Source organism: Citrus clementina, unplaced genomic scaffold, assembly GCF_000493195.1.
Source record: "Citrus clementina cultivar Clemenules unplaced genomic scaffold, Citrus_clementina_v1.0 scaffold_9, whole genome shotgun sequence".
Lineage (NCBI taxonomy): Eukaryota > Viridiplantae > Streptophyta > Magnoliopsida > Sapindales > Rutaceae > Citrus > Citrus x clementina.
The window spans coordinates 12402674-12420843 of NW_006261964.1; the positions used below are offsets into that span (position 1 = coordinate 12402674).

Below are 18170 nucleotides of genomic sequence, written 5' to 3' on the forward strand. Positions count from 1 at the left end.
CATTTAATTTTTGTAATTAAATTAAGTATAGGGAAGTTTACAAAAATTAACATGAAGAGAAAAACTCCCTATAATTATTGTAAACTTCTTTATTATTAATATTAGGAAACTTCCTTATACAAATTAAATGAAATTATTATTAAAAAATTAACATGATAATTTTTAAATGAAATTATATTTATAAAAAATTAACATATTAGATTCAAGATTTATTTATTTTATTAAATTTAGGGATATTTTTATAATTATAATTTTTTATTTTTAAAATTTTGTAGAATAAAATAGTCTTTTAATTCATTTAGGGATAAATTATTATTTTTTAATATTAAAGTGGTTAATTAATATAAATTTAAAAATAAATATGATATAAAGTACATGTCAAAATTTTATAATAATTAAATATATATGATAAAAAGTAGTGTAGAAATAATTTCCTTTAAATTTATTACCAATATCCAATTCAATTTAATATAATACAATGCCGCCCCCAAACGCACTCACTATATATGCATACAATATGGTATAATTGAACAGAATACATTGTTGTACTAGACAAACACACTTTTTTTTCCTTTTTTAAATTTGAAGAAAAAAAGCAAGAGACTGAAAACGTGTCATGCTACAACTGGCGACTGTGGAGCCCACATCATAAACCAAAATGAATGGCGCACCCGACTGCGTGCTCCCTATCACGTCCGAACAAAGCAAAGCGGAGGCACAATTCTTTTGCGTACGTGGCGCCATTTCATTGGCTAGTAGACAAAACAAAACAGTGAAAGGTCAACGCAATACCCGTGGACTAAAAAAGCAAGCAAAGGCAAATTAAAAATTCATTGGCTACAGCATATACCATTTCTCTCTGGACACAATCAATCATTTTCAATCACTTTTCTCAGTAGATTTTCTCATCACTCCTCTCACACACACTCTCTCTCTTACTAAATAATAAATAATAATAAAATAAATAACAAATAATAAAATTACACCGCATCACTCTTTATAGTTTTCTCACTCATTTTCCCTCAGGTTCCCTCGTACCAAACGGACCTCTCAAAGATTCTTCCTCTTCGGCCACATCACACATTCTGACCATTTCGTCTTGTCGTCTTGCACACACATTGGCAAACCCCCGCCCTGTTTATCTTTTAGTTTTGTGCGAATTCAAAAATTTAGTATTCAAGTTAAACTTTTCACGATTTGTTAGCTTCAATTTGTTTTTTTCTATTGGTTTTGTTTTTTGTTTTCTAAGCAAAATCGTGAATGGAGAAGTAAGTAATTATAAATGTGGAATGTCGGTTCTATTATATAAGTGCTTGTGATTGATCTTAGGGTTTGATGGCTACCACTGGGGCGGCGGCGGCGCCGGTGGAGAGAGACATTGAGTTGGTAAACTAACTTTTTAATTTTTTTATTTAGTTTTAATTTTATTTATTTTTGTGTTGCTCTGAAGTTGAATTTATATTTGATTTTTTTTATTAAAAAAAGCTGAATTTATATTTGATGAAAAAAAAGTGAGAGAGAGAGAGAGAGAGAGAGAGAATTGATGTTTACTATTTAAAGCTTAATTTTATCTGTGCGATTGTAAGTGTACAATGTTGGTTTGAAATATTAATTAAGTTCACTCTTTAGCTGATTGGTTGGTAATTAACAATGTGGGCTCAGCTAGTAACTATCAAGCAAGTAGCGTTTGGTATTATTAATTGATTCATTTATGGTAGATAATATTTTCAAATTCTCTAATAGTTGATAAAGGATTTGAAGTCATCATGTTAGGTGGAACTTAGTACTAGTGTCTGCCTTTGTACACGAAACATTTTTCCACTGCTTGTTTCATTAGCAGACTTTGTCCAGATAAGAAATGTTTGATATTAACTTCCGTTTTTCATTTTTTTTTTTCCCCTGTATTTTCTAGTGTCATACTTTCATGATTTAAGTTTCTTCTTATCGTATATATGACCTTAGTTGCTGTTCCTTTTATCTAAAATTCTGCTTGCTGCGTTCTTAGCTTCTGTTAATTCAAATTATTGGCCTCCTCTCTCTCTCTCTCTCTCTCTTTTTATTTTTTATTTTTTTCCCATATCATAGGCCATCACTGCACTTAAAAAAGGAGCACACTTGCTAAAGTACGGGCGTAGAGGGAAGCCAAAATTTTGTCCCTTCAGACTTGCCAATGTAAGATTCAATATTCTGGAGTTCCCGTAATGTTCTTTTTGCTTTTCTTACTTCCTAAAAAACAGAAATCATATTAGGGATTTGCATGAGTCATTCATTTGTAGGATTTGAAGGCCACTGTCTATCAATGTGCACTCATTTCGTTCTTATGTAGATCAGCACATAAAAATCATTTATGCTAATTAATTGGTTTCCATTGTATTACTGTGTCATAGAGGTTATAAATTTGATAAAATTATGGGTCGCATATGTGTTTAATAATTTGAAATATGATAGCATCAATGCAGGCTTTATTTGACTCCTAGAACTCATGCAGTAACTGCAGTGCTCAACATTGTGCCTGAGTGATGATTCCTTATTCCAACCATGTGTCATTACCATCAAATCAAATAAAATAAGGGGCGAAATCGAACAAAAGACAACTGGGTCAAAGTGGCTCTATACTGTGCTAACTTACAACTCACTCCAAAGCTGAAGTTACAGGCAAAAAACTTATTTGTCTCTAACAAGCATCATTTTCTCCGTTAGGCAAAATGGTCAAAACTACATATAAGCATACAAGGATTCAGGTTATGGCGAGGACAAGGGCTCCTTGACCATGCAGTTCTCTCTATATGGAAAGAACTTTAGCTATTTTATTGATGTTCATAGGGAAGTACCTTGGTTAATATACAACCATGTTTGAGTTCAAGAACCCTTTCTAGGATTTTTCGGTTAGCATTTTTGTTTTACTGTGACTCTAGGGTTAATCATGTCTCTGTATAAATTTTGACTGCCATGCCGGACGCCCTAGGTAGTATATAAGGTCACAAAAAGTTACAAATTATGGACTGTTACTTTTTGTAATTACAAAAATGTAACTGAATACTAAAAAATGAAAAGAGGGAAAAGAAAAGATCATGTTGTTGTGGCAAAATTTTTGGAATTGGCCTCTAGGATTTCAAAGAACTATTTCCTACCTGTCCTGTTATATATCTCTTTCCCTAATGAAAGAAAAGGGACCTCCTTCTGTTGGAGTATCGAGTGATCATCTTATATGGTTCACGCATGAGCGTGCCTGAGTACCAGCTTGTGCAATACACTGTTGCTTTGTCTTTACTTGCTACAAATCCTCTAAGTACTTTCACTAAAATTTTTTCAAGACACTTGAATTTCCTCACTTTCTTTGAATCGTTCAAGGCATCTGGCACTTTTATGTCAAGGGCTCATTTATCATATAGGTGTGTACACGCTTTTGGTGTTTTCTGCAAATGAAATCTGCTGTAATTTGACTTTACTAAAGCATCATATGTTGTATGTCATTTTTATGCTTTGTTCAGGATGAATCAATTCTGATATGGATATCGGGAAAAGAAGAGAAACACCTTAAACTAAGCCATGTCTCTCGAATTATACCTGGTCAGCGCACGGTAAGTTCACACATGGGGGCATGGAAAAAGTCAACGGATTTGCATGAAGATTTGTAATAGTTATTTCTCTTGTTGCCTCATGGTTATTTAGTGGTAACTTTTATTTATTTATTTGTTTATTATTATTATTATTCTTTGCATATTTCTTAACCAATATTACTGGATTAAGTTCTGATTATTTGTTCGAGAATTTGTCTCCCATTTTTTTCTCCTTTGGTTTTTAAAATCATCAATCAGAAGAGTCTAATCTAAAAAGAGCAATGCTCAGGGCTTAATGGTTATTTTATGTGTCGGCTTCTTATTATATTTCATCATTAATTTCATGAAAGATGTGATGACTTTGTGTTTCTGGCTATCTACACAAATGTTCCCATGATGGGCAGCGTCATAAATGTTTGTACTTTTATCTTCTTCTTCATTATTTATCTTGGCTTGCGATAAGGATGCTTCAAAATGAGGGAGGTACATTTTTCTGTTTCTCATTTATGCAACCTTTTATCTATAAAGAATTCAAATGCTGCTCATCTTCTATACTGCAGTTTCAAAATTTCTAGCATTTTGATGTACTTATTAGGCAATTTATGTTATTGCAGCCAATATTTCAGAGGTATCCTAGACCTGAGAAAGAATATCAGTCTTTTTCTCTTATCTATAATGATAGGTCTTTAGATTTGGTAAGCAATTTTGATTTTGGTAGCCATTAATTAGTTTTTTTCCTTGCAAAACTTGTGTGGTGTCTTTTTTTTGAGTCTTTCCCTGGTGATTGTTTGATGATTTTTACATGTTATTTATTAGATTTGCAAGGATAAAGATGAAGCTGAGGTCTGGTTTACGGGTCTAAAAGCACTAATATCCCGCAGCCATTATCGGAAAGGGAGAGCAGAATCTAGAAGTGATGAAGTCTCATCTGTAGCAACTAGTCCCAGAGCGCACACACAAAGGAGTTCTCCTTTGAGCTCTCCCTTTGGTAGTGGTGGTAGCTCGCAGAAGGTTTTCTTTTTTGTCCTCTTCCCTTTGTACTATACTGCAGTTTTGTATTTAAAAAGAGAGAAAATGAAAAAGCGAAAAAGAAATATTGCATTGTTGTCTACATTTAGTGAGAGAACTTTCTTGCTGCTGATATAGGACGGATTGGATCCCCTTCATCTTCATACTTCATACGAAAGTCCTCCTAAAAATGTTTTTGACAAAGCATTATCTGATGCCGTATTATATGCTGCCCCTCCCAAGGTTTTACTTCCTTCAGAATCAGCTTGTGGATCAGTTAATTCTTTGTCATCTGGAGGTTCTGATGGAAGAACTGGTCACTTAAAGGGCATGAGTGGGGATACTTTTAGAGTTAGTTTATCAAGTGCTGTTAGTTCATCAAGTCAAGGATCCGGTCATGATGATGGTGATTCTTTAGGAGATGTTTTCATTTGGGGGGAGTGCACTGGTGATGGCATTTTGGGTGGCGGTATACATCGCTCTGGAAGTTATGCAGGCGTTAAGATGGATTCTTTTGTTCCTAAGGCTGTTGAATCTGCAGTTGTATTGGACGTTCAGAATATAGCTTGTGGTGGGCGACATGCTGCTTTAGTAACCAAGCAAGGAGAAGTTTTCTCTTGGGGAGAAGAGTTAGGTGGCAGACTTGGACATGGTGTAGACTCAGATGTCTCACATCCAAAGCTCATAGATGCTCTTAAAAACATTAATGTTGAACTCGTAGCTTGTGGGGAGCACCATACTTGTGCTGTTACACTATCCGGAGATATGTACACCTGGGGTGGTAGTAACTGCAACTTTGGGCTTCTTGGACATGGAAATGAAATGAGTCTATGGCTTCCGAAAAAATTAAATGGACCTCTTGAGGGAATACATGTTTCTTCTGTTTCTTGTGGCCCATGGCACACAGCTGTTGTAACCTCTGCAGGGCAATTGTTTACTTTTGGTGATGGCACATTTGGTGTTTTAGGCCATGGGGATCGTATAAGTGTCTCTACACCAAGGGAAGTGGATTCCCTTAAGGGCCTCCGCACTGTGCGAGCAGCTTGTGGTGTTTGGCACACTGCTGCTGTTGTTGAAGTAATGGTTGGGTCTTCAAGTTCTAGCAACTGTTCTTCGGGAAAGCTTTTTACATGGGGAGATGGAGACAGAGGTCGTCTTGGGCATGGTGACAAGGAAGCAAGACTGGTTCCCACTTGTGTTGCTGCTCTTGTAGAACCCAACTTTTGTCAAGTTTCCTGTGGACACAGCCTCACCGTTGCACTAACAACTACAGGCCATGTTTACACAATGGGAAGTCCTGTTTATGGTCAGCTAGGGGATCCTAAAGCCAATGGGAAGCTCCCTACTCGTGTAGAAGGGAAGCTTACAAAGAATTTTGTTGAAGAAATAGCTTGTGGTGATTATCATGTTGCAGTTTTAACTTCAAGAACTGAAGTTTACACCTGGGGAAAGGGTGCAAACAGTCGGTTAGGTCATGGCGACACTGATGATAGAAATTTCCCATCATTGGTTGAAGCTCTGAAGGACAAACAAGTCAAAAGTATTGTTTGTGGCACTAGTTTTACTGCAGCAATATGTCTTCATAAATGGGTTTCCGGTGTTGATCAATCAATGTGTTCTGGATGCCGTATTCCATTTAATTTCAAAAGGAAACGTCACAATTGTTATAATTGTGGACTTGTATATTGTCACACGTGCAGTAGTAAAAAGTCTGTCAAGGCCTCCATGGCACCAAATCCCAATAAACCTTATCGTGTCTGTGACAATTGTTTTGGCAAATTGACAAAAGCAACTGAAACCAGCTCTTCATCACATTCTACTGTGAGTAGAAGAGGGAGTATGAATCAGGGATTCAATGAGGCTGTTGAACATGGTGAAAATTTTGTTTCAAGATCTCATGTCCAATTTGGAACTTCTATGGAATCATTGAAAAAAGTGGAGAGTGGATCGTCCAAAAGAAACAAGAAACAAGAATTTAATCGTACACGGGGTTTGCCCCTTCCGAATGGAGTTTCACAGGGCAATGCTCTTAATAACTCTAAATCTTCTAATCCAGTATTTGGGTCAACCAAGAAGTTCTTTTCAGCTTCTCTTCCTGGATCAAGAATTATGTCTCGTGCAACATCTCCTACTTCAAGACGATCAAGTCCACCTCGTGCCACGACGCCAACCCCTACTCTTTCAGGGCTTGCATCACCAAAAATTGTTGTAGATGATGCTAAAAGGACAAGCGAAGAAGTTATTAAATTAAGGGCTCAGGTATGTGGCTTATCCTTGATTATCTCTATCATCTATCTTTGGAAATGTTCTTGATTGTATGATGCGTGTGCTGTTTCCTTCAGAAGTTGTCCCCTCTTCAATTAAGAGAACTTGCCACCTTTTAGCCGAGAATTGGTATTGAAGTTTGACCTCAAGGCATACATTAATATAAAAGCATTTAATACATGTAAGCATGTGATTTATTGACAACAACTGAGCGTATTTTCTTCCTAAGTATCGGAAAGCTGATTACATAGATTTTGACTAATGAAATTGAACATTTTGTTCATCATAATTATGGTTCAAATATACTCTTCTTCTTGATTTATTTTTTTATTTTCAGTTCCTGAAAATTCCTGCTTTTTTCATTTCCTAGTAACTTTGTTTATATATCTTGTTAACTTAATATTGAAGAGAAATTATTTTGCAACTGTTGTCATCTAACATCATAAAGTTGGGAAATTTGCAAATCCAAACTTGAATTTTTTTGATGACAGAGTTCAGTTTAGTGATATGAAAAATTTTAGTTTTACCTTTGGATTTATATTTGCATTTCTAGACTATCATTTGTCAGTGAAGGCTTATAATTTTCTATTCATTTCTGGAAAGCACTCTGTAGTGGGTGCTAAATTCGTATGCCATGCTAATTCCAGTGTTATGTAGGTTGAAGAACTTACTCGTAAATCACAACTTCAAGAAATTGAGCTTGAAAGAACAACCAGACAGCTGAAGGAGGCTCTTGCAGTAGCTGGGGAAGAGACTGCAAAATGTAGAGCAGCAAAAGATGTGATTAAGTCTCTTACTGCCCAAGTGAGTTCAATTTTTCTGTTCATATTTGTACAAACTATCTGCGTATTCTTTCAGTTTAAGTATTTTGCAACAGGGAGACATGTTTCTCTGAATAGTACCTGAGTTGCTATTAGAAAATGGGTGCAGTCAAGGAAATTTGGCAAACATTAAAAAGTAGGATTTGTACAATTGAACTGGAATGTTTGCTTGGATTAAACTTTACTTTGTCTTATGCATTATAGTAGGACTTGATGAATTATATTATATTCGTAATGTGGACATGGATTTTGTTCAGAAGTGTTTGGCAACACAAACTGTCATCAGTATCATATCCATTGATTATGTTGTGAAAAGCAAAACAGATATCTGTTTGTATTGTCTTTGTTGCATCCTATATAGGTCAATGATGTGATATTGATAGTTGGCCAAATGATTCAAGTAATAACTTTTAAGACTCTGAAGGGCATGTTTGTTTGAACCCTATTCCTTTTTCTTTTTAAGGGATATTAGGAGTTTTAAGAAAACCTGTTTGGTAATGAAATATTTTAAATTTGTTTTCTATGGGTTTCAAAGGATTATCTCTAAGTTGTTTCTGAACTTAAACAAATAAAGTACTCCTTTTTAATTTGAAACAAGCCTTCTATCGTCTTTATTTTGCTTTGGGATATTATCATTTTTCCACCAAAGGTATTCTGACACATCATGTCAGTACCACAGTTTGGTAAAACCATCAATTTACCACCAAATGTTTAAACTGTTAGCATTTTCCCACCATTCTGTTAAAACTCAGTTAATATATAATGAAAAATTCATAAAAGGTCAATTTTACCCCTGGAAAATTCATAAAAGGTCAATTTATTTAATTTTTAAAGGAAAATTTTATTTATTAAATTGACGAGCTAAAGACAATTTATTTTGCTACTAAAAATCAATTTATGAAAGGGAAAAAAAAAGAATGCGCAAAAGAAGCAATTTAATCTTTGATATGATGATAATAATTTTTGACAATTTATTCTGCTACTAAAAATCAATTTATGAAAGAGAAAAAAAAAGAATGTGCAAAAGAAGCAATTTAATCTTTGATATGATGATAATAATTTTACACAAAAAATTAAATAAATAAATTTACCCTTTAAAAATTAAATAAATTGACCTTTTATGAATTTTTCAAGGGTAAAATTGACCTTTTATGAATTTTCGTTACATATTAACTGAGTTTTAACGGAATGGTGGGAAAATGCTAACAGTTTAAACGTTTGGTAGTAAATTGATGGTTTTATCAAACCGTGATATTGACATGATGTGTCAGAATACCTTTGGTGGGAAAATGATAATATCCCTTTCTTTCATTTCTGCCACAACTTCTATGAGTTTGGAGAGACCTACACTGAACTCTGATATCTCATCCCCCCACTGGCTGCTGTTCACTTCTCCACTACTGACATCTCACATTCATTGACTTGTTTAGAAGTGCCATGTTGGTGTGATTTCTCTATTGGCCAGAACCATCTAATTGTTACGAGCTCTTTCTTTCATTTTCTGGCATTTAGATGCAACAGTAGAAGGCTGATGGAGTTAGAAATTTAGTTTTATGTCTATGGGAGAAGCTTTTCTTCAACATTTTGAAAAGTTTAAAATTGTTGAAAATACCTTTTTTTAATTTAAAATATTCTCTGACATTTGTCTCCGAACATAACCCGACAAAAACTTGTTTATTAATGTAATTACGCCATATATGTTTTTTGGATGCTCTAGTCATTAAAGCACTATTAGTCTAAGATCTGCTTTTATTTTCATTTTTATTTTTCTTAAACAGTATAGGATCCGTCACCTCCTTTATTTCAGGAGGCTTCTCTTAAAATAAAGAGAGTGTAGCAGCTATGCTGCCCCAAACGGGCCCTAAGGTCTACTTGAAGAAGCTACAACAAAATGATCCTAACTCTAATATTCTTTTGACTCTTCCCTAGTTAAGTTTAAAGTTTTTGGTATTGAGGTTTTTTATATTTGTTTGTTCAATTAATTGACAGATGTTTATGTTATAGAGATGAGACTTGTTTCATATTTTTGGTATTCTTCAAAGCATTACTTTATTTTTATTGTTTTCACCCTTGCTTACAAAAACAAGGTGATCATGAGTATCGGGCATTCTGTTTCATGTTTCAATTTGCAAAGTTACTGCTCATCTGTGGAGTTCAGGTGTTAGAAACCTAACCGACGTTGAGGAATACCCTACTGTTGTTACATGTACCTGTATGGAGAGGTTATATTTTATGTTTTCAAAACTTCAGTTTCTTGGCTAGGTCTTCTACTTTTAGATAGGTAGATAATGGCTTTTTTGCAAACAGTAACTAATTTCAACCTCTTAGAAATGAAATGCTTGGTATTAAATTATAAAACTGGGTCAAACTGGCATGGCACTACATAGCCTGGTGCCAGTTGCTCTTGGGTTGGCTGTGATCTGCCTAAATCTGGATTCGGAGATGGCAGTGCTGGACAGAGAATCCTAGGCTGGAGTACCTGTGTGCCATGCGTTCTTGCCTGGCTAAAACCAAAAACATTTTAGGGAAAAAATGTATGAAGAAAATGAGGCCAGAAGCTTATCCTTTCTTTAATCAAAAGAGAGACTTGCTGGAGTTTGTGTGTTTGTGTCACATTCAGGATTGTTTCTTGAAGCCAGTCTGACTTGCTGACTTATAAATTTATAATGAGATGAGGTCCAGTAATCATGGCCCTTCATTTGTTTTACTACCAAATCACTCGCTAAGATACCAGATGGTGCTGTTATTTAATTTTGATTGTATCTAAGATAATTTCTTGCTTAGGTTTATTCAACTCCTCTGAATTTACTCAATGGTTGACTTTTGGTAGTTGAAGGACATGGCTGAAATGTTACCTGTTGGAGCAGTGAGAAACAGCAATTCTTTTCATTCTAGCCCGACTCCTGCTTGGGATGTTTCTTCTGCAGCTATTGAGCAACCTAGCAGTCCTTTGACTTTCCAGGGAGCAATTCCAAATGGATCAAACAGCTTGATACTTTCTAATGGGTCAGACTTTGGTGATAATCGCTCGCCAAGTCAAACTGAAGCGTCGCATTGTGAAGCAACAACAAAAAACAAAAATAGAACAATGAAAGCTGAACCTGCCCAGGGTGATGAATGGGTTGAACAAGATGAGACTGGTGTGTATATTACCCTTGTTGCTTTGCCTGGAGGCCTCAAAGATCTTAAGCGAGTCCGCTTCAGGTATTTCAAAATCTACTGATGCCCAAATCTGGATTTTTGTTTGACATTTGGGTAAAATTTGCCACTGACATATAAGTTATGGGTAACGATGGTTCATTCATGTCACCAGATAAGTCTGCACTTCTGTGGTTTGTAGAGTTTCGCACGCACCTTTATTGGCTTTTTCTGATTCTGAGAAAAGAGTTAACATAGATAGTCACTAAACCTCCTTCAACCGTTTACTTTTGCTTGTTGCTTTCATTATGAAATGTCTTATATTCTATCCTTCTCATCAGTATTAACCATCCTTCTCATCTGCAATCAATAATGATCCACTGGTTTATGCACAGTCGAAAGAAATTCAGCGAGAAACAAGCCGAACAGTGGTGGGCAGCAAACAGAGCTAGAGTATATCAGCAGTACAACGTATCCATGGTTGACAAATCTAGCGTAAGCATCGGCAGAGAAGGATTGGCTCATTGATCTGCCACATACAAGTTCTGCTGTTAGGAAAAAGTTCAGAAGCTAGTGTTTTGGATTTTCTGCTTCTACGATTGAAGGAAAGCATCGATCTAATACTCCCAATTTTGCTTTTTCAGTGGGAGTGTGGTAATTCTTCCCTCAGTCCCGGTTTATCTTTTAAATTTCTTGTAAATGTGTCCATTTTTTTCCTGAATTTTCTTTTGATGGAAGTACGTATGACTTCTGTAAATTCTTTGTAAGTAGGTTCCTCCTATATATAAATCAATTCATTGTAAATTCAGGACAGAGACTATTTCTAAAGACTCCTCGTTATACACTGAAGTGAATCATCTTCCTTTCCATGTTTACTTTAATTCCAAAAGATTAACTTCCTCTTTCGTAAATAAGCTAGCTCTTAATTTTTTCTTGTTTCTTTTCTTTAATTGCTTAAAAACACATTATATTCCTCACTTTGTGACCATAACGAAAACCCTAATAACTCATATCAAGTTCACCGAAGAATATTTGAAACAATGATGGCTTCTCAAGCTTTGGATGTTTATTATTGGATTGAAGAAACAAAACGAATCCATGGGAAGAGGCTTCACAAACTTCTTGTTGGTCTTGACGGAGAATGGTGTTTGCCCAACAAGACAAACGAACACCAAAAAGTTGCTATCATCCAACTTTGTGTAGGAAAAAGATGTCTTATATTTCAACTATGTCAGCCTATGTCACAAGGATAGAATGCAGCAATATGTTGTTGAGTTTCTTAACGAAAAGAAGTTTACTCCCTGCATCTAGGAAAAAAGAAAACAAAAGCAGAAGCTGGTTTTATAGATTTTAGCTTCTACGATTGAAGAACTCATGGATACCCCCGATTTTGCTTTTCGAGTGGGAATGGTAATTTCTTCCCTCATCCAGTTTATCCTTTAAATTTCCTGAAATGTATCCATTTATTTTCCCCGAATTTTCATTTTCTTTTTGGAATAGAAGTAGGTATGACTTCTGTAAATTGTTTGTAACTTGTGATAGGTTCCTGCTCTATACAAATCAGTTCATTGTAATTAAATTCACAATGATTAAGACTACTTGAACTAAAAACTAAACGTTATTGCTAAAGTAATTTTTCATCCTTTCCACCTTTAAAGTAAAGGTGAGGCTATCTGCAGTCTAAATAATATTATGAACACTCTAATACTTACCACATCCATTTATCAAATTTAAATTATAATTTTTACTTCTTACACTTAGTAGAATTGCAAATATAGTAGAATTGCAAATATACTCTCAATACACCCATTTCACATTCTCACTTTCTCCTCTCCCTTAGAAATGAGATTCTCATTTCACATTTCCAATGTCGTGGGCCCACTCAAATTTAATTGGTATTCCCCCTCCTTATCTTGGGAGTAAATAAGTTAATAAATCTCATTAACATTCTCAATTAGTAAACACATGATAAGAACTCTATTTATCATGTAAATAACTCTCCATCTCTCTTACCAACAATGGAGTTTCTATATGGTTGGCTTTATGGTGATTTTTTTATGGTATTTTTTTTAATTTTTTAGAAACTATCTTTAATGAATAAGTAGTCCTACAAATCCTAAAATCTTTTATCTTAAAAAATTATCCTAAATGTGGCATTTATCAATTTATTGATGAGATAATACAATTAATTCACTTAAATTTTATAAAGAATTATCAATCAGTTAATAAATAATATATCATTTGGAATAAACTTTAGGATAAAAAATTTAGAATGTCTATTATTGCTCTTAATGAATTGATTGAGTTAATTGCTTTCTATCTCTCCATCTTATCAAGACAATTGGCAATTCATGTAAATGGTGATAATTGTTAAGAATAATTTCATTTGATTCAATTAAACTAAGTTGTGTCCTTTGTAATAAATTACTTTAAGGATATTTTAGAAATTTTAAATTTTATTAAAGGGTCTGGGTATTTGTACCCATAAATATATGGGTGCGACTATTTGAACCTAACAATTTTTTCTCTATACTTTCTTTTTAATTAAGAATTTTATTATCTAAATAATTTTTTAGAAAATTGCTTAATTAATCCTTTCTTCTCTTTATCTTCGCAATTTCACAAATTTTCATGAATTCATTCTTATATTTTCTTTTATCTACAAATAATTGATATAACAAAATAAGGAAAACAAAATCCAGTATTTAAAAATGAACATCAACAATTTTTTTCAGTCATAAAAGTTAATGAATATGAAGAAATTAATTTTTGCCAAACATGAAAGCTAATATCAAGAAAAAAATTCTTGCATATAGAAATCATGAAATATACATCATGATCTACTAGGAAAGGGGAAAAAAAAGAGAAAATAATTCCAATGAGAGTGAAATTGAGTGTTTAGTTTGCAAAACATGATAGTAGAGAGAGAATATGTAATTGTAAGATAGAGAGAGAAGGAGATTAGTGAAGGCTAATTTTGAGATTTTAAAATTTTAAATTTTTTATAATTAGTTTATTTTTTAAAATAGGTGTTGAGAGGAACTTAATGGGTTCATATAAGCTACCCTAAATATATTTTTACACCCATTTTTTAATAAAAATATTTTATATTACATAAATACCCATTAATAAAATTACCATTTGGGACAAAGATAAAGGTTAGGCATTTGGACCCATAAATATACTTTTTACACCCATTTTTTTAAATAAAACTTTATATTACATAAATACCCACTAATAAAAAAACTACCATTAAATGTAGTGCCCAAGTAAATATTTTAGTTATAAACCATCATTAACAGTTAATAAATATGAAGGTTTATAAACCGTTATTAAAAATAACACTTCTTTTAATGACCCTGCTAAAAATGACTCTTTTAAGACTGCCATCTTTATTCATTTAGATCGTCATTGTTTAACGATGTTGTAGTAGTGTCATCTTTCCCACATCCATGCTATCTTGTAAATTTAAATAATATGTCAATCATTCATGGCAACTAAAGCCTTATAAACGCAACAATATAAATGGAGTCGTGGAGACTCACAAAAGTTATGGTAATAAAGTTTACTTGATCGTAGAGTTCAACTTTTCTCATTGTTATAGTTAAAAAAACAATTATAGTAAGAAAATTAAAAAAAAAAGAAATCATATACTTGACTTTTGAGTAACCGGAAAAGTTTTCTCATGGACTTTGGAATAGCCGAACCCCCGCCCTTGAAGGATGATCGTTCAACCAAGAAAGCCAGATTTTGATCTCAAGGCGCTGACGGAGATAATCCGGTCACTCTCTCTTTCAGGGACAAACTGATGGAGCCTCAGAGAACTGTTGTGGAGGATCTAATTATTGAAGATAGTGCGTTGGATTTTGAACCCGAAGATATTATGGTTGAGCATGGGATGAATATGCCATCTATTTCTTTCTCTCTGAAAATTCATGCACAACTGGTTAGGCCATGGCAGTATGCGGTGGTGGTTTAATTACTTGGGCGATCTATTGGCTATCGAGCCGTTTGTAATCGATTGGGAGCGTTATGGAATTCAACTGCAGGCTTCAATGTCATTGATTTGGAAAATAACTATTTCTTAATCCGGTTTAAATCCAAAGAAGACATTGAGTATGTTCTAACACAGGGACCATGGACGATAATGGGGCATTATTTAATCGTCCAGCCATGGTCTCCACAGTTGATAGTTCGAAGGAGGAGTGTGATTCTGTCATAGTATGGATTCGGCTACCTGAGATGGCGTTTCACTACTACCATAAGCGCATCCTTCGTTCGGATAGATTATAATACGGAGTCTGCGACGAGGCAAGCTTGCGAGAATTGCTGTTGAAGTCTCCCTTTCAAAGCCTCTAGTCTCACAATTTCTTTTAGATGGAAAGGTCCAGAAAGTCGAGTATGAGAATTTCCCAATTATTTGTTCTAGTTGTGGAAAACATGGTCACTAATTCAGGGCGGAAATATCGTATTGATTGACTGGGGGCTTGGAGATAGGAAGAGTAGTGCGTCATGTCATTACATTTTTAGCTTTTACATATGTAAAAAAAAGAAAAATAGTTTAGGAATTTTCAATGAGCGTTGGACTAATGGTGGAATTAGTAAATGTAAGGTTAATTAAAAAAATTAATGAGCATCTACGTTATTTAAAAAATTAAATTAATATTATTATTTATCGGCTTGATTTTAGTTTGAAAAGCCCAACTCTTTTAATTTGTATTTAAAATTCTTAGGGGTGAGAATTTAAGTGTAAATATATATTGGGGGCTGGAGTATAATTTACTGGGGGCATGATGACAATTTATTGAAGACTTTTGGAAAAACACAAATAAATATTAAAGAAATTTTTTCATTTCAGTGGGGACTCAAGACCTCACTCGTCCTTCAACAAATCCACCCCACTATTATGAGGCATGTCCTGATAGAGTTACGAGCAATGAGAAAATGGGAGAGAAGGGGCTCAGTGGTGAGAAAACCACTACCGAAGTTGCACCGGGTAAGGATGCCGGAAGGGATGCTCCAAATGAACCGAAGTTTGGCCGGTGGATGGTGTCTCTAGAAAAGGAAAGCAACATGTTAATAAGGGAAATAAGTTACTACGGGATTTAGACCATGATCATTGGAGCAATTTTGGTGGTAGTTCCCATTTTGGAGTGGTTGATAGTGATATGGCCGGAGAGATTGACAAGGAAGCAAACTGTGAGGGTTTTGTTCATAACCTAGACCACATGGACCCACCAATAACCTTAGCTGACACAAACTACAACCTAAAAAAAAAAGTTCTCATTTAAAAAGTTCCCCACTCGCATGCAACCAACCTGAACTACACGTAACCAAAAGAACATGGACAACTTTAAGTATATACGAATTAGGCTGTCGTCTAGGGCCCCACATATTAGAACGGTCTCAATTTAGTCGCTTAGACTCCATATATTAGGAAGATTCTTTTTTTTTTCCTTGATATGCTCAAATTAATGAATTTTTTAAAATTTACTTATATTAAGAAAATCTATTTTTAGGCTTCTCTTTAATTAATAATTATCATACAATTAAGAATTTTTATAGAATTTTATCCTTAATGTTAAAAAACTATAAATAATAGTATTATCTAACCATTAATTCATTATTAGTTTTTCTAAGAAAAAGATTAAATTCTTTATTTGTTTAAAAAAATCCTTAATTTTTTAACATTATAAAATTTCGTGCGCTCTTCTCTATAAAGAAAATTATTACATTTATTGGTTTCTTTATGAAGTAAAAGAAGGGGTTTCTTGAAATAATAGTTCTAAAAAATATAAAAAAGGTATCTTCTTAACTACTTTTTTCTTAACTTTCTTACTATTTTGTTAATTGTTGATATTTAATATATAGTTAAAAATTGATTGAATCTTATACTCTTTTACATTTATTTGAGTATTGAAGTTATTGAATGTAAAGAGCCCTCATTAAAAAAAAATTCGCCCAAGCCCCCCACCACTCTAAAGCCGACCCTGCAAAAGAATGCCATCCCTGAAAACCAAACAGCCTCTAGCCCCATGCAAAATTTACAAGCTTCACATGACTTGAACCTAGACCATGCAAATCAACCTAATCACCCCACCCCTGTTTTCGCTCATACCAGCTTAAATCCCCTTTTCCACACTGCTATCTCTTTTCTAAATGACACAAATATCAACCCCATGTCAACGCCTTTCAACCCAACAAAGCTCCTATCCTCCAACATCGTGGTAGCAGAGACGCCTCAGCCACCAGGGGAGCCTCTGATGCTGGAACTTTGGAGGCGAATGAAAATGTTGAGGATGACAGCAATGATAGTGACTTCATGCATGAGAGTGGAGATGAAAATTCTGACTCAACAAAGGATGATGTATCTCTAGACGATGAAAATGACATAAACCTGGACCATGAGGTCTTGGAGAAGACTGTGTAAAGATGTCATTTCCTTTCTTTTTTATATTTTATTTCTAAGTCTATTTTGTTTTGGAATGTGCAAGGTGCAGCCTCTAAGAAGTTTCGACGAGCTTTTGCAACTCTTCTAAATAACTACAAACCAGGCATAGTTGTTATCTTAGAGCCAAGAATTAGTGGTTGCAAGGCGGATGATTTTATTATGAACAATGGTTTTGCTCGGTCTCATCATATCGAAGCTATTGATTTTTCTGGGGGAATTTGGATTCTTTGGCAGGAAGCTTTTGACATTAAAATGGTGTTGAATCATAAACAATTTGTTCACATGCAAATTGTTGAGAGTAATAATTTTGTATCTTGGTTTATGGCTGTTTATGCTAATCCGAACCCAGTTTTGAGGAGGCATATTTGGGTCCATCTCAATCAAATAGTAAAGTCTATTCAGGGCCCCTGGATTTAGAGGTGGCCAATGGACTGGATGGCATGAGGACGACATGTGTCCGTACAGCATGGCATGGCACGGCACGGCACGTGTCCGTACATCCTAGCACGACACGAGCACATTTCGGTATAGCACGTGGCACGACACAGGTGCGCACTTGGGTTGAGTCGGGCTTAAATTTTAGGCATGTGGGCTTTAAAAGCACGACAGGATTAGAGATGGGTCAAATCACGGCACACAAAAAAGCACATTTCATATTTTAATGAAAATAAACTTAAAATTTTATGATTTTATAAATAACTTGAAATTGAATATTTTAATATATTTTATTAGCTCAAGTTTTTAAATTTATTTAATTCTAGTTTAAAAAATAAAATTGATTTATGTTTATAATTTATTAAATAAATAATTGATATCATGATTTTATAAATGTGTAATAATATTATTATAAACTATGATATATGACTTTACGTAATTCCAAGTTAACAATTAAGTTAACCCTTAAAAAAATATTATTGTTGTTGTTGT

The 18170-nt window shown here is 34.2% G+C and overlaps 1 protein-coding gene across 5 annotated transcripts; it reads left to right on the forward strand.

The window, feature by feature from the left end:
- Positions 1-892: 892 nt before the first annotated feature.
- Positions 893-11657, forward strand: LOC18033335 (PH, RCC1 and FYVE domains-containing protein 1). Of its 5 annotated transcripts, XM_006420659.2 has the most exons (9): positions 893-1386; positions 2086-2172; positions 3492-3581; positions 4175-4255; positions 4377-4571; positions 4707-6827; positions 7491-7637; positions 10485-10858; positions 11188-11657. In XM_006420659.2, exons 1-9 carry the CDS (start codon positions 1336-1338, stop codon positions 11318-11320), a joined length of 3279 nt encoding a protein of 1092 aa, XP_006420722.1. In that variant the 5' UTR covers positions 893-1335; the 3' UTR covers positions 11321-11657. The 5 variants fall into 5 exon arrangements, 3 of the variants coding, with proteins under 3 accessions (XP_006420722.1, XP_024036586.1, XP_024036583.1); XR_002904663.1 differs by lacking the exons at positions 10485-10858; positions 11188-11657 and adding an exon at positions 6911-7014 and having other exon boundaries at positions 7491-7554; XR_002904664.1 differs by lacking the exons at positions 10485-10858; positions 11188-11657 and adding an exon at positions 6914-7014 and having other exon boundaries at positions 7491-7554.
- The last annotated feature ends 6513 nt before the right edge of the window (positions 11658-18170 follow it).